The sequence below is a fragment of the Tiliqua scincoides genome, chromosome 13 (genome assembly GCF_035046505.1).
Source record: "Tiliqua scincoides isolate rTilSci1 chromosome 13, rTilSci1.hap2, whole genome shotgun sequence".
NCBI classification, from domain to species: Eukaryota; Metazoa; Chordata; class Lepidosauria; order Squamata; family Scincidae; genus Tiliqua; species Tiliqua scincoides.
Genome location: NC_089833.1, coordinates 12,180,196 through 12,194,164, shown reverse-complemented (window position 1 = coordinate 12,194,164; position 13,969 = coordinate 12,180,196). Strand labels below are relative to the sequence as shown.

Genomic DNA, 13,969 nt, shown 5'->3' with positions numbered 1-13,969 from the left:
AAGCCATGATGTGTATGCGCAACTTCCTGATTTTAGAAATGGGTTATGTCAGAATGCCAGATGCAAGGGAGGGCACCAGGATGCAGGTCTCTTGTTATCTGGTGTGCTCCCTGGGGCATTTGGTGGGCCGCTGTGAGATACAGGAAGCTGGACTAGATGGGCCTATGGCCTGATCCAGTGGGGCTGCTCTTATGTTCTTAAACTACAATTCCCAGGAGGCCTTGCAGATCTCTAGTTATCTGGTGTGCTCCCTGGGGCATTTGGTGGGCCACTGTGAGATACAGGAAGCTGGACTAGATGGGCCTATGGCCTGATCCAGTGGGGCTGCTCTTATGTTCTTAAACTACAATTCCCAGGAGGCCTTGCAGATCTCTAGTTATCTGGTGTGCTCCCTGGGGCATTTGGTGGGCCACTGTGAGATACAGGAAGCTGGACTAGATGGGCCTATGGCCTGATCCAGTGGGGCTGCTCTTATGTTCTTAAACTACAATTCCCAGGAGGCCTTGCAATTCTCTAGTTATCTGGTGTGCTCCCTGGGGCATTTGGTGGGCCACTGTGAGATACAGGAAGCTGGACTAGATGGGCCTATGGCCTGATCCAGTGGGGCTGCTCTTATGTTCTTAAACTACAATTCCCAGGAGGCCTTGCAGGTCTCTAGTTATCTGGTGTGCTCCCTGGGGCATTTGGTGGGCCACTGTGAGATACAGGAAGCTGGACTAGATAGGCCTATGGCCTGATCCAGTGGGGCTGTTCTTATGTTCTTAGCCCTCCCCCCTTTCCAGTGTCCCCTACTCAGGGCAAAGCACCAGGCTTCTCTCCCACTGGGAGCCTGCCCTGCCCAGCAGCTCTGTACCCTGTATTTTCAGCTTGTATTTTCAGTGGTGGCTGAGCTAGGTGCTACATGTCCCACCTGAAATTGGCTTGCGACCCACCTAGTGAGTCCCGACCCACAGTTAGAGAAACGCTATAGATGATTCCAGTGTAGTACCAGGATCCAGAGCTGACCCAGTTGGGGATGAGGACTGGCCTCTTAGTCACCGCCCCTGGCTGAAATGCCATCAATGTGCAACTAAGGCAGTGCCTTTTTTGTGCGTGTGTCCCTGGCCACCTCTGTCTCTTCCCCCCAGCCCCAATTCTGAATTGAGTCTGTAAAGTATCTGGCCAAGGCTTCTCTGGGAGTCACTCCCTTGATTCAAGACGGAAGCAGGTATCTCCTCAGACAACTGGGAATTAACTTGTGGAATTTACAGCCACAAGATGGGATGAGAGTCACTAGTAGAGATGGTTGTAAACAGGGCTTTGAAAAATTGGTGGAGAAGGAAGAGAGTAGTGTAAATGGAACCTCCATGTTCAAGAGCAGTGTGGGAAGCAAAAACAGGCTGGGCAGTTCCTTCCTGCTTGTGGGCCTCTGCTCTAAGAGACACAGCTCTTGGCCAGACAGACCTGCTTTGGCCCAATCTGGCAGGCCTTGGCTTCCAGTAGCGTTGCCCGTATGCGGGACAGGAGGAATCCCTAGCAGCCTTTTAACCCCTGGGCACCCCCATCTCTTCTCTTGCAGATGAGGGAGCGAGAGGTCCGACTCTGGGACACGCGGAATTTTGGTAGCTCACTGGCTGCCATCACGCTGGATGCCTCCCCAAGGTAAGACATCTGAGGGCTCTGATTTTTGGGAACCGGGGGGGGGGACACCCACATTCCAGTGTGCTTGGCCGCTCAGCTTCATGAAAGAGGAAAGGGGAGATTGTCCCGTGCGCTGCCCTTCCGTTTTGTTGCTTCAGTTTTACGTTTTGCTGGTTTTGTATTCATTTGAATGCCTGTAAGCCTCTTTGAGCAGGATTAGGTTAAGAAGAAAGGAAGCGCTGGTGGGGGAGAGGGGAAGGCCTTCCCCACAGCACCACCTCTTCCCCGCCAGGAGAGGCGGCTGTGTTTGCTTTCTTGGTTTCATCTCCACTTTTCAAAACTCCAGAACAAGTCAGCAAATGGATTCCAGACCACTGGCTGGTTTTGGCTGCAAGTGTCTCTCTTTCTCTCTCTCTCTCTCTCTCTCTCTCTCTATCAGAGGAATGTGGCCACAGACAGCCTGTATGCGTCTCTCTTATCTGCATGTCACTTCGGGTCTTTGCAAGGTTGCTGATGCGTCGGAGTTTGCCCTGATAAGGGGGGAGTGGCTTGGGAGGGGAAGTGGGCTTGCAGAGCCTGGTCCTCCTGCACAACCCAAGCGCTCCCTCCAGCAGTGGGGCTTTTTTTAGCCAGCAACACTCTGTGATCTGGCAGGAGCCTTGTTCCGAATCCAGATTCCTTTCTCTGAAGTGCTTGGAAATGACAGATTGCTCTGTGTGTGTGGGGAGAGGGGGGGGGGGTTGGCTGCTTGCTTGGAGCTGTGATATGTAAAATATGGGTTTCTCCCCCTTTGCAAAAAAGTTCAGGCTGCAGCCAAGGCAAGCCCCTGAAGGGGAAAGCCAACATGCCCTGTTGCTTGACAACCCAGAGACCCAGTACTGGCTGCTGCCTGCCTGCAGGGCAGGGCAGGGGCACTGCCTCCCCAGGTGAATACCAGGATGCCCCCCCCTCTCATTTTTTTTAGTTATTGCAATATACCCTCCCCCTTTTCCATCAAAAATGCCTTAAAATTCAAAAGACAGTTCAAAGTAACAGCAGAGTGCAAGGAGCAGAGCTGCAAGACAGGGGCCCAGACAGTGAAGAATGGCAGCAGATGCAGTGGGTCTGACTTGGTTGTTACGAGAGGTTGATGTTGGCACCTAGTGTGCATCTCCCATGCACTCCCTCCCAGTCTCACAGCAGGGCTTCAGGGCCAGCCGTGTTCCTGTAGGAGCCAGGGGTCCCAGAGCTGCCTGAGGCTGTTTCCTGTAACTCTGCCAGCCACCCGGGGTCATGTGCTGAGGGAGATGGGAGGGGCAGCCTGTTGGGCACCTGCTGCTTCCCCCGTGTCACTCATTAGATGGCAGCTTTGCCCCGGGAGCGCAGGGGTGCAGGATGCGGCTGGGCACCATCCGGTGCAAAAGTGGCGCTTGCCCTTTGCCTCCTTCCAGGGCAGCAGGTGAACTGGGCTGCCCGTGCTTGACCTGCTTCTCCAGCCTGAGTTGGTCCCTGCTGAGGGAACTGAGGAGATGGTTGGACTAGGTGGGGGGCAAGGACTGTGTTGCTTGGGAGGTTCTGGGGCACTTCGGAACAAGGTGGGTGCCATCTGGCTCCCTGGGCTGATGGGCGTCACCTGGTTCCCAGCTGGTGACCGTGAGTGGGTAGGAGTGGGGAGTGTGTCTACAAAAATCAGGAACCCCTTCTGCTAGGGTCTGAGGGCCCAATCCTATCCAACTTTCCAACACCAGTGCAACCACAATGCAGCCCTGAGGTAAGGGAACAAATGTTTCCCTGCCTTGAGGAGGCTCTGCGTGCAAGGTGGGATTCTGCCACTGAGCTGTGGGGAGAAACTAGTGGAAAGTCTCTAACTGTTACCCTGCAGATGCCTGATCTTCTCTGATCTCGGAGGCTAAGCAGGGTCAGGCCTGGTTAGTACTTGGATGGGAGACCGCCTGGGAATACCAGGTGCTGTAGGCTTATACCATAGTCTTTCCATGCCCGATCCCGTCTGATCTCAGAAGCTAAGCAGGGTCAGGCCTGGTTAGTACTTGGATGGGAGACCGCCTGGGAATACCAGGTGCTGTAGGCTTATACCATAGTCTTTCCATGCCTGATCTCGTCTGATCTCGGAAGCTAAGCAGAGTCAGGCCTGGTTAGTACTTGGATGGGAGACCGCCTGGGAATACCAGGTGCTGTAGGCTTATACCATAGTCTTTCCATGCCTGATCTCGTCTGATCTCGGAAGCTAAGCAGGGTCAGGCCTGGTTAGTACTTGGATGGGAGACCGCCTGGGAATACCAGGTGCTGTAGGCTTATACCATAGTCTTTCCATGCCTGATCTCGTCTGATCTCGGAAGCTAAGCAGAGTCAGGCCTGGTTAGTACTTGGATGGGAGACCGCCTGGGAATACCAGGTGCTGTAGGCTTATACCATAGTCTTTCCATGCCTGATCTCGTCTGATCTCGGAAGCTAAGCAGGGTCAGGCCTGGTTAGTCCTTGGATGGGAGACTGTCTGGGAATACCGGGTGCTGTAGGCTTATACCATAGTCTTTCCATGCCCGATCCCGTCTGATCTCAGAAGCTAAGCAGGGTCAGGCCTGGTTAGTCCTTGGATGGGAGACCGTCTGGGAATACCGGGTGCTGTAGGCTTATACCATAGTCTTTCCATGCCCGATCCCGTCTGATCTCAGAAGCTAAGCAGGGTCAGGCCTGGTTAGTACTTGGATGGGAGACCGCCTGGGAATACCAGGTGCTGTAGGCTTATACCATAGTCTTTCCATGCCTGATCTCGTCTGATCTCAGAAGCTAAGCAGGGTCAGGCCTGGTTAGTCCTTGGATGGGAGACCGTCTGGGAATACCAGGTGCTGTAGGCTTATTCCATAGTCTTTCCATGCCCGATCCCGTCTGATCTCAGAAGCTAAGCAGAGTCAGGCCTGGTTAGTACTTGGATGGGAGACCGCCTGGGAATACCAGGTGCTGTAGGCTTATACCATAGTCTTTCCATGCCTGATCTCGTCTGATCTCAGAAGCTAAGCAGGGTCAGGCCTGGTTAGTCCTTGGATGGGAGACCGTCTGGGAATACCGGGTGCTGTAGGCTTATTCCATAGTCTTTCCATGCCCGATCTCGTCTGATCTCGGAAGCTAAGCAGGGTCAAGCCTGGTTAGTACTTGGATGGGAGACCTCCTGGGAATACCGGGTGCTGTAGGCTTATACCATAGTCTTTCCATGCCCGATCCCGTCTGATCTCGGAAGCTAAGCAGGGTCAGGCCTGGTTAGTACTTGGATGGGAGACCACCTGGGAATACTGGGTGCTGTAGGCTTATACCATAGTCTTTCGAGACTGAAGGTTGCCAACCACTGGCTTACCTGGTGATGGCCATGCTAAGGTGCCAGCGTGCTACACCTAATGAACGTGCTTCTTCTTCTTGAGTGTTCCAGCTGTGGTTTCCCCTTTGCGTTTAGGGGTGGTAGTGTGGTGCATGTGAAGTAACCATTGTGTGTCTTAGGGCACAATCCTAATCAGGTCTACTCAGAAGTAAGTCTTATTTTGTTCAATGGGGCTTACTCTCAGGAAAGTGTAGTTAGGATTGCAGCCTTGGAGAGCTAACGTGATGCAGCTCCAGTCTAGCCCTTGTAAGAAGAACCTCCTGTGCAGGTTGGGGTGGTGACGGAGCTGCTGTTGTCCTGGGTGTAGGAGAGGGCTGTGATCCCTTTGCTGCAGGCGAGGAGCGCTGCAGGGGCCCCACAGGCCTGAATTGCCCTGCTCTGCCCACCTGCCTGTCCCTCTCCATGCCCCTTGAGTTGCCAAGCCCAATTCCAAGTCAGCCTGGGAGCCCTTGCAAGCCCCACTCAGACTTCACAGCCTGCTGCCGGAAGACAAAGTGTGCAGTGTCTCTTGTCAGACGTTGTGCGTCAGTTGCGGAACGGACCGTGGAGATTAAAGTGGGGCCTGTGCCTTTCCTTGCCCTGCCAGGGTCAGCAAAACTGCTGAGGTGGCTGGTGTCTCGCAAGCCCTTTGTGGGACGTGTAGGGCCTCTTGGAAGCTTGGAGCTGCCGAGCCTCTCACATGAGTGGGGCAGGAGTGAGCTGCCTGCAGCACTGGCTGCGTAGAATTCGGGCGGACCCCCTGCTTCTCGCTGAGGGGCCTTGGGAAGGCATGAAAGCATGGCCTCCGTCCCTGCAGGGCTTCCTCTGGTTCTGCCTGAGCTCCTCTGAAAGGAAGGGAGGGAGCCTGCAGTTCTCCCCTTCCAACAGGAGCAAATGTGAGCCATTCTCCCTTCCTCTTAGTTAATCAGTAGCAGGCGCTTGGGGTCTGAGATAGCGGGGGGGGGCCAAGTGAGGGTGGGGAAGGAGCCAAAGAGAGATGGAGGGGAGGCCGCGGCTTCTGATCAAGATGTGCTGGAGGGGGAATATGTGCAGCACAGCACATGGCCTTGCGGCGCAAGGAGAGAGGCAGTGCTCCTGGCACAGCATTTGTCTTGGCTGCACATTTTGGAGGCTGTGGGGAGTCAGGCATCCTGCATTCAGAGCTGCCTTGGGGTCTGAGGAGGGATTGGAAGAAGTAAAAGGGACATTCCACAGGACTTCCAGGGGGCTTTGCACAAGGCGTTCCACTTCCCCATTTCAGATTTCCAAAGGCTGTCGCAGAGATGGTGGAAGGCACAACAGGGAGGTCAGGAAATGGTTTGTCGTGGGAGGAGAGGGCAGTAAAGTCTCCTCTGAGCCCTAAAGCGCAGCCTGGTTGTGGACAGGTGCGGCACCATCGCCTGTTGCTCAGGACCAATGAGGGCTAGAAACTTTCCTGGCAGAAGTGCGGGGTCTTTGCCCAAACACGAGACGCCCAGATGCTGCAGGGCCTTGTTTCATTCCCTGAGTTGCTTGGCCAGGCTGAGTGCCTTGTGAGAAGGAGAGATTAGCCTGGCTGCTAGCAGCCCACACGAGGCCTGCAGTCCGGGAATGCTCCTATCAAGGGGAGGGGGGGGCGAGGCAGAGGTCCTTGCCGGAAATGGCCTTGACCGTGCTGGTGATGTGGGGAGCCTTGACAGTTACCAGACGGGAGCAGCTGCTGCTGGTGTTGGACAGATTTATAATCTCTCTGTGAAGGGTCTTGGCGACATAAAAGGGAGGCCCCCCCCCTCTCCGTTCACCTCCAGAAATCCTAACATTTTTGGATAGTGTTTTGTTTTATTCCAGGAGTGCATTTTGGAAGAAGAGTTGGAAATTTGCAGGCGGGGGAGCCAGGGAGGAAAAGCACAGTGCTTGCAAAACTGCAGCAACTGTTACCCTGCACATGCCTGATCTCGGAAGCTAAGCAGGGTCAGGCGTGGTTAGTACTTGGATGGGAGACCGCCTGGGAATACTGGGTGCTGTAGGCTTATACCAGAGTCTTTCGAGACTGAAGGTTGCCAACCATCTCCCTATACTGAACACTATCTCCCGATCTTGTCTGATCTCGGAAGCTAAGCAGGGTCAGGCCTGGTTAGTACTTGGATGGGAGACCGCCTGGAAATACCGGGTGCTGTAGGCTTATACCATAGTCTTTCCATGCCTGATCTCGTCTGATCTCGGAAGCTAAGCAGGGTCAGGCCTGGATAGTAATTGGATGGGAGACCGCCTGGGAATACTGGGTGCTGTAGGCTTATACCATAGTCTTTTGAGACTGAAGGTTGCCAACCAACCAGCCATTTGCAAAACCCTGAAGTGCTTGGGGCCGATGAACTGGGTTTTCCTTGTGTGTAGTGGTGGGCAGTAGAGGCAGCAAAATGAACATAAGAATAGCCCCATCGGATCAGGCCATAGGCCCATCTGGTGCAGCTTCCTGTATCTCATAGTGGCCCACCAAATGGCACCTGGTGAATCCCCTTGCCCACCTTGCCACTATGATTGCCTACCATGTCGTTACTGGCAGGGGCCTGGGGGGTGGGGTGGTTGCCATGAGAGCAATCAGCTGGGGTCTGGTCTGGGCTAAGCTCGTCAATAATCCAGTCCCATCTGCAATGAAGGAGGATAATTTGACTTGGGAGGCTGCAGTGACACCCCCCCCCCCACTTTTGCTCAAAATGTAAAAACAGGTTCCTGTGCCCCACTGGAGGGGGATGGCAGCCTGCCCAAGGTCCTTGTGTCTGCTCAGCTCCCGCTTTGACAAAGCTCAAGAGATTTTCTGAAGCCCTCGCCGTCCAGGGGCTGGGTTGTACCCAAAGGAAATGAAACCAAACAAAAAATTGTTTGGAGAGCAGAAATTCCAGCACCCTTTCCTTGGATTTTTTTTTTATTTTGTTAGCAGTGCTGGGTTGGCTGGATGCTTCAGCACCATGGCAACAGGTCAGGGGAGGGCATTGCCACCGAGGTCTTCCATGGGGTGGTTTAAAAACCAATCAAAAAACACAGGACCTGTTGGCAAACGGTGAAGGCAATTCGCTGGGGCCGCTATCCCGGGCAGTGCCCCTTCCCCTTGAAGAGCCACGTTCCCGATGTGGGCCCAGTGGCTGTGTGGAGCTCCATGGGCAGGTTCTGTAGCTCCATGCTAGATAGCAGGCAGAAGGGCTTGTTTGGGGGGGGGGGAACTCCTGGCAATACCTCCAAGTTGAACTGGGAAAGACACTTCTCTTCCCGAGACCTGGGAGAAGCCGCTGCTGGTCCATGCAGGGCAATAGTTCCCCAACTGAGCCGTGGCTCCCTGGGGATCCACGGAAACCACCCAAGGCAGCCACAAAATCCTGGTGGAAAAACCCGCCACCCTGTTCAATGTAAAGGATTGTAGCCCTAACGCGGAGCCGCAGCCATTAGCCCAGTAAGTCAAGGGAGCTGCCAGTCGAAAAAGTTTAGGAATCACTGATGTAGGGAATGCTGAGACATGGGGACTCACCAGCTGGAGGGAGGTTCCTGGTATATTGAGCCAGGGTGGTGTAGTGGTTTGGGAGGTGGACTTAGACCTGGACGATCCAGGTTCAAATCCCCCCTCGGCCACAAAGCTTCCTGGCTGACCTTGGGCCAGTCACTTTCTCTCAGCCGCACCTACCTCACAGGGTTGTTGTGAGGACAAGAAAGAGGAGAGGAGCAGCTGTGTAAACCGCCCTGAGCTCTTCGGAGGAAGGGAGGTATAAAAATGTGAAAAATAAATAAATAAATATATTGGGGGGGGGAGCCTTTTCAGCAATGAAAGGATTGTGACCCGGGTGCCTGGAAAACACGATTTTCCTGCATCGGAAACCCTGGTATGTGGGGAAGCACATCAGCATGAGCTACCTCTGCACTGCAACCATCTCCTGTGTGTCCCTGCCCTTCTACATGAGCAGGACAGCGATTGTGGAGGGGGGCCTCTTCCATGGCAGTGTCCCACCTTCGCAACACTCTCGCCAGGGAGCCTTGAACCCCGTGCTTGCTGCCTCTTTGGCACCTGGGGATGCCCTCCTGTGATGTCACTTGCGTCTGGCTGTTTTCCTCCCCCCCCCCCGAATGTGGGTGCCCCCTATTGTCTTGGCCATGTTTGTGTGTGCTTCATTATCTGTGGCCCCGTTAGCACATCCCCGTGCTGTGTGTGTGTAAATCCTTCCATAAATAATTAGATGCAAGAAGCGGGCACCAGCTGTGCGTTCCTTGCGCTCAGACCAGGAGAGCCTGGTGGGAAGGCACTGAGCGTGGTCACCTTGGTCTGCCCCGAGCACAGCCTGGCAACATGGTGATCCCAGCAGCTGAGAAGTCGAGGCTTCTTCTGGTGGCCTAGGACAGCCAGTACGATGGCAGCTGGCCTTCAAAGAGGGGGCCGCCTTTGGCAGCGAAATGGGGCTTGGAACAGACTCCCGAGGCAGGCAAGCCGCCCTTCCCCTGCTCCCTCCTGCCGGTGTTTTGCAGGCCAGACGGCCTGGGACGGGCTTGGCAGTGTCCTCCGCTGATCTCAGAACTCCTTGGCCAAGGAGGTGGCTTGGCAGGCACCCCCGGAAGACACAACCACTCTTATCCCCGCAAGCATCGGCCTTCACGACTGCCTCTGCTCACAGGCGCCTGTGGCAGATTCCACCCAGAGCTCTGGCTGCTGCTGAGGGGGGGGGGGGCACCGGTTTTGTTGGGGGGATTTCTGAGGCTCTTCCCCTGTGCTGAATCGGCCTTGAGGAAGTGGCAGTCATGGCACCGTCTCCTGCCTGCGTGTTCTGGCCTCTCTCCCCAGGGACCTTTCTGCCCTCCTTCCTCCCATTGACCACTCTCTCTGGGTGCCCCTGGGGGGAGTCTCTAGGGTGACACTTGGGGGGGGCTCTGGGCCCAGCCCTTCCTGTGTGGCTCCTAGTGGGCCTGTTGCCAGGTGCTCCCCCCATGCTGGATCCTCACAGCTGATCTCTTGTCATTGGAGCTCTGCGGAGCTGGCCAGGGAGGTACTAGTGATGCTGGTTCCCCTTGCACAGACCTGGCCAGAGAGACACACCCTTCTCTCCCCACTCCTTGTCTCCCCACTCCTTGTCCTGCCCCTCTTTCTTGGTCCCCGGCAACACTTTCATCTCCCTCCCTGGTGCGGTTGGAAAATCCACGTGGCTCATAAGGAAAATATTTGCTCAGCGGCAGTTTTTTTGCAGGAATTTAGGATCTTAATTGGAACAATCTGCTGGGAGGAGGGCAGTGGGGCCTTTCAGTGGGTCAGCGCGGCCCTGGAGGGAGCGGTGTCCACCCAGCGAGCCCAGCCCTTTTGTGGCTTTTCCTCCAGGATGCCCACGGAGCCATCCACCTTGCTCCAAACCCACAACCGATGGGCCGACTGACAGCCCCCCACCCACACCGGAGGCTGTATTTGGAAAGAGAGGGGTCACTCTCCGGTCTTGGACCTGCGGGCTGGGGATATGACGAAGGGCCCAGCCACGGAGAGGTGTGGGTGGAGGAAAACCATCTCGGAGAGTGTCTCTCTTGGTTTACTCCGAAATTGGAGCAGCTTTTGGAAGGCACACGGAAAAGACTGCCTCCTTGGCCGCGCACATGTTTGACGCCCACTCTTTGCCCTTTGGAGATGGTTTTTTTGGGGGGGGGGGGTGGAGAGAAACTTCAGAGTGGGCAAAACTCCTTGGAGACAGGGGAGCTCTGCTTTCCCCTCTTTCACCACAGCAGAAAGTCCCAGGCTGGTCTCTTTTTCCTTCTGTGTCCTCCTGGTTGGTCATCTGAACTGTTGCTTCTGCGCTGGTTTGTGGCCCAGGGGGGAAGGTCTGCCACCAGTGGATCCTTTTGTCATCGGGGTGGGGGAGAGGGGCTTGAGGCTCCCACTCCTCTTGGAGGATGGCCGCAGCACTTGGGCCAAGCCCAGCCCGGCGACTGGTAGCCCCTGAAGCTGGCCAGGACTGTGTTGAGCCAGGCCACTTGACCAGCCAGCCCAGAATCATCTGCTTCAAGGTCTGGGGGAAGATCCTTTGAACGGACCTGGGGGGCTTCTACATGCCACACAGTAGGTGACCCAGAAGGAGTGGGTGGAGGCAAACTTGGCTAAGAGCTGGGTGTGTGGAAGATGGAGAGGCAGGCGGTGGGGGATGCCAAGGGGGGCACGTTGCTGCAGTTCATGTGCTGCTTTTGGCAGGGTCCCAGAGAAACCTTCACTGGGCCTTTCCTGACTCAATGCTGGGTCTTCTGCCTAGAGCAGCCCCTTCCCCCCAATCCCAGCACGGGGAAGGAATCGTGTTGCTTCAAGGTGGGGTCATGGCTCTGTAATCTGAGTTCCAAAAGGCCCCCATTAATCAAAGCCATGTGGCACTTGCCTGATCCATGCACAGCCATCAGGGTTAGGGGGCGGAGGGAGGCAGGCCTGGACCCCTGGCCCACAAGGTGGAGGCAGCTGCGTAAACAGGGCTTGGATTCGCTCCTGCAGGCTGAGGTGAAGGAGGAACTGCACTAAAGCTGGCTGATGCCCTATGGAAACAGCCTGACCTACTTCATCACCCTAGACAGGCAGGGGAGACGGATTTTATCCATAAGGTGATAGCTCTGCTCTCCGGTGGAGAATTGATCACCGCCCAGTCTGAGTGATTTAGGGCCCTGCTTCTGAAGGACATTTATGTAAATGGTGGGTGTGGAGGGAGGGCTCCATCCTTCACAACTCCTTGGCCAAAGTTCTCTCAGCGCACTGCTGTAACTATTCCTTTTTTAAAAATTAAATGCAAGTTTCTAGTCCCTAAGGGTTCAAAAGAGTTTGAAAGCCCACCATAAATCTGAGAAGCAGGGCTTTCACTCACTAGAGAATGGACTCTGAAACTGCTTCCCCTGCCCCTGTCTAGGAGAAGTGGAATTTTTCGTGCCACGTACAGGCAGTGTGCGAACTTCTCATAATGCACTCAGGTTGCGGCATCGTGGTCTTCTTGATGCAGAAGTTGCTTTACCTTGGTGTGGGAGTCTGATTACTTTCCTTGAGTGTGGCCCTGCTCCAGGAAACGGAATTGGCAGGCTCACACTGCAGAGGAGCTTTGAGTCCAGGCTATGCATCTTCTCCCTCTGTCGTGGGGGTGGGGGGCGTTGCTCTTTATGCTGTGCTGTGAAGTGGGGGTGGGCTGCCTGTGGCTCTGGCTGGCTGCTGTCTGATTTTGTCTGATCTTGGAAGCTAAGCAGAGTCAGGCCTGGTTAGTACTTGGATGGGAGACCGCCTGGGAATACCGCGTGCTGTAGGCTTATACCATGATCTTGGAAGCTAAGCAGAGTCAGGCCTGGTTAATACTTGGATGGGAGACCGCCTGGGAATACCGGGTGCTGTAGGCTTATACCATGATCTTGGAAGCTAAGCAGGGTCAGGCCTGGTTAGTACTTGGATGGGAGACCGCTTGGGAATACCGGGTGCTGTAGGCTTATACCATGATCTTGGAAGCTAAGCAGAGTCAGGCCTGGTTAGTACTTGGATGGGAGACCGCCTGGGAATACCGGGTGCTGTAGGCTTATACCATAGTCTTTTGAGACTGAAGGTTGCCAACCAACCATGTCACTGCTTGCCTTTTTACCTGCGGATGCCAGGATCTCAGCTGCCTCTCATTGACTCTGGGGAGGCGCAGTCTGGCTTGCTGCTTTGTTGCCTGACCGGGTGAGTTTGGTGGTGTAGTGTGTTTTGCTATAGGGGTGAGGGTGAAGTCTCCTTTCTCATTTGGAAAGGCGGCTGTGACGAGAGCCAGGCCTTGGGCTGGGCAGAAAGTGGTCTGGATCTCCAGCAGACCTCTGGGTGATCTGGAGTAGATCAAGGCAGGTTTCTCACTCCCAGAAACACCAAAGAGGGTTAACACACATAACCCCCACAACTAGGCTGCTGAGATGAAGAACCCTGGGTGGATTTTTATGCAATAGGACTTTGTACCATGCTCTGGCACTTAGACTGGTGCTCAGAGGAATTCTGGTGGTTAATATTGACTGTCCTGTCCCTCGAAGCAAAGGGCAGCTAGCCACTCTAAAACTGGTTTTCAAAGTTCTGGCAAAGTAGATCCTGCAGACCTGCCCGCATCTGCTTTGATGCAAGAAGCATCAGCCCCGGGAACCTGTGGGCGCTTATATAGTGCTCTTATGCACAGGAAGTGCCAACCCCCGCATTTGGGACTAGGGGTCTGGGCACTGTAGCTCCCAGGCAGGCTGGGTCTCACGCCTCTCATTTTGGGAATGAACCACTGTGCGAAAGAGCTCTCCTGCCGTGCATCTCTGGAAGTGGAAGCCCTGTGGCTGGCTGGCCTTGTTGCTGAAATGGGGGCACAGCATGCAGAGAGCGCTGGGTCTTCCTCATTCCCAGCCAGCTGCCTTCTCCTGCCTTCTGACACAGGAGTGGCAGCCCAAGCCCAGGGGGACTCTGCAGGCCGCTGTCCCTGGCAGGAGGCTCTACATAATCGAGAATTCCCTTACTGGGAAAAGGAATGCCTCTTATTGGGGGGGGGGAGGCAGAAATTGCCTTCTGCGCCACTGGTAGCTTCCCCCCTCCTGTTTTCCTGCATCCCTACAGGGGCATTCATGGTGCCCCTTTTCTGATCCTGCCACGCCAGGGATCGTCCCGGGGGGGGCAGCATTCTTGCTCCTTCTGTGTGAACTATCTTCCCATCTGCCACAAGACAGCACAGTTTACATCTGACCTCGGATGCAGAGGGGTAGGGTCTTTCCTCCTAGAAAAAGGTATCAAGATTGGTCATGAAGGCAAAAGTCAGCTTGGGGGGGGCATAGTTCTGGTCTGGAGGATGAGAAAAAGAGTTCTATTTGAGAGAGAGAGAGAGAAAAAACTAGACTGCTCGGATCATCCAATGAGATGGATTGATTGGTAGGAAGTTCCAGACAGGCCTTTCACACAATGTATAATTCCCTTGTGGAACTCCCTGTCACAAGATGGGGTGAGGATCTCTGACTTAGAGCTTTTAAAAAGAGGTTTAGACACACTCGTGGGATGTGAGG

At 54.8% G+C, this 13,969-nt stretch overlaps 1 protein-coding gene and 3 pseudogenes across 1 annotated transcript in view; all 4 read left to right on the top strand.

Moving 5' to 3' along the window:
- Positions 1-13,969, top strand: part of CORO7 (coronin 7) — a 65,288-nt gene that overhangs the window by 18,324 nt on the left and 32,995 nt on the right. Inside the window, exon 9 of the mRNA XM_066640529.1 lies at positions 1,559-1,641. Coding sequence (XP_066496626.1) covers positions 1,559-1,641 — 83 coding nt within the window. The remainder of the gene's footprint in view (positions 1-1,558; positions 1,642-13,969) is intronic.
- LOC136634065 (5S ribosomal RNA) lies at positions 3,910-4,024 on the top strand (annotated as a pseudogene).
- On the top strand, positions 4,246-4,360 carry LOC136634150 (5S ribosomal RNA; annotated as a pseudogene).
- LOC136634068 (5S ribosomal RNA) lies at positions 4,806-4,920 on the top strand (annotated as a pseudogene).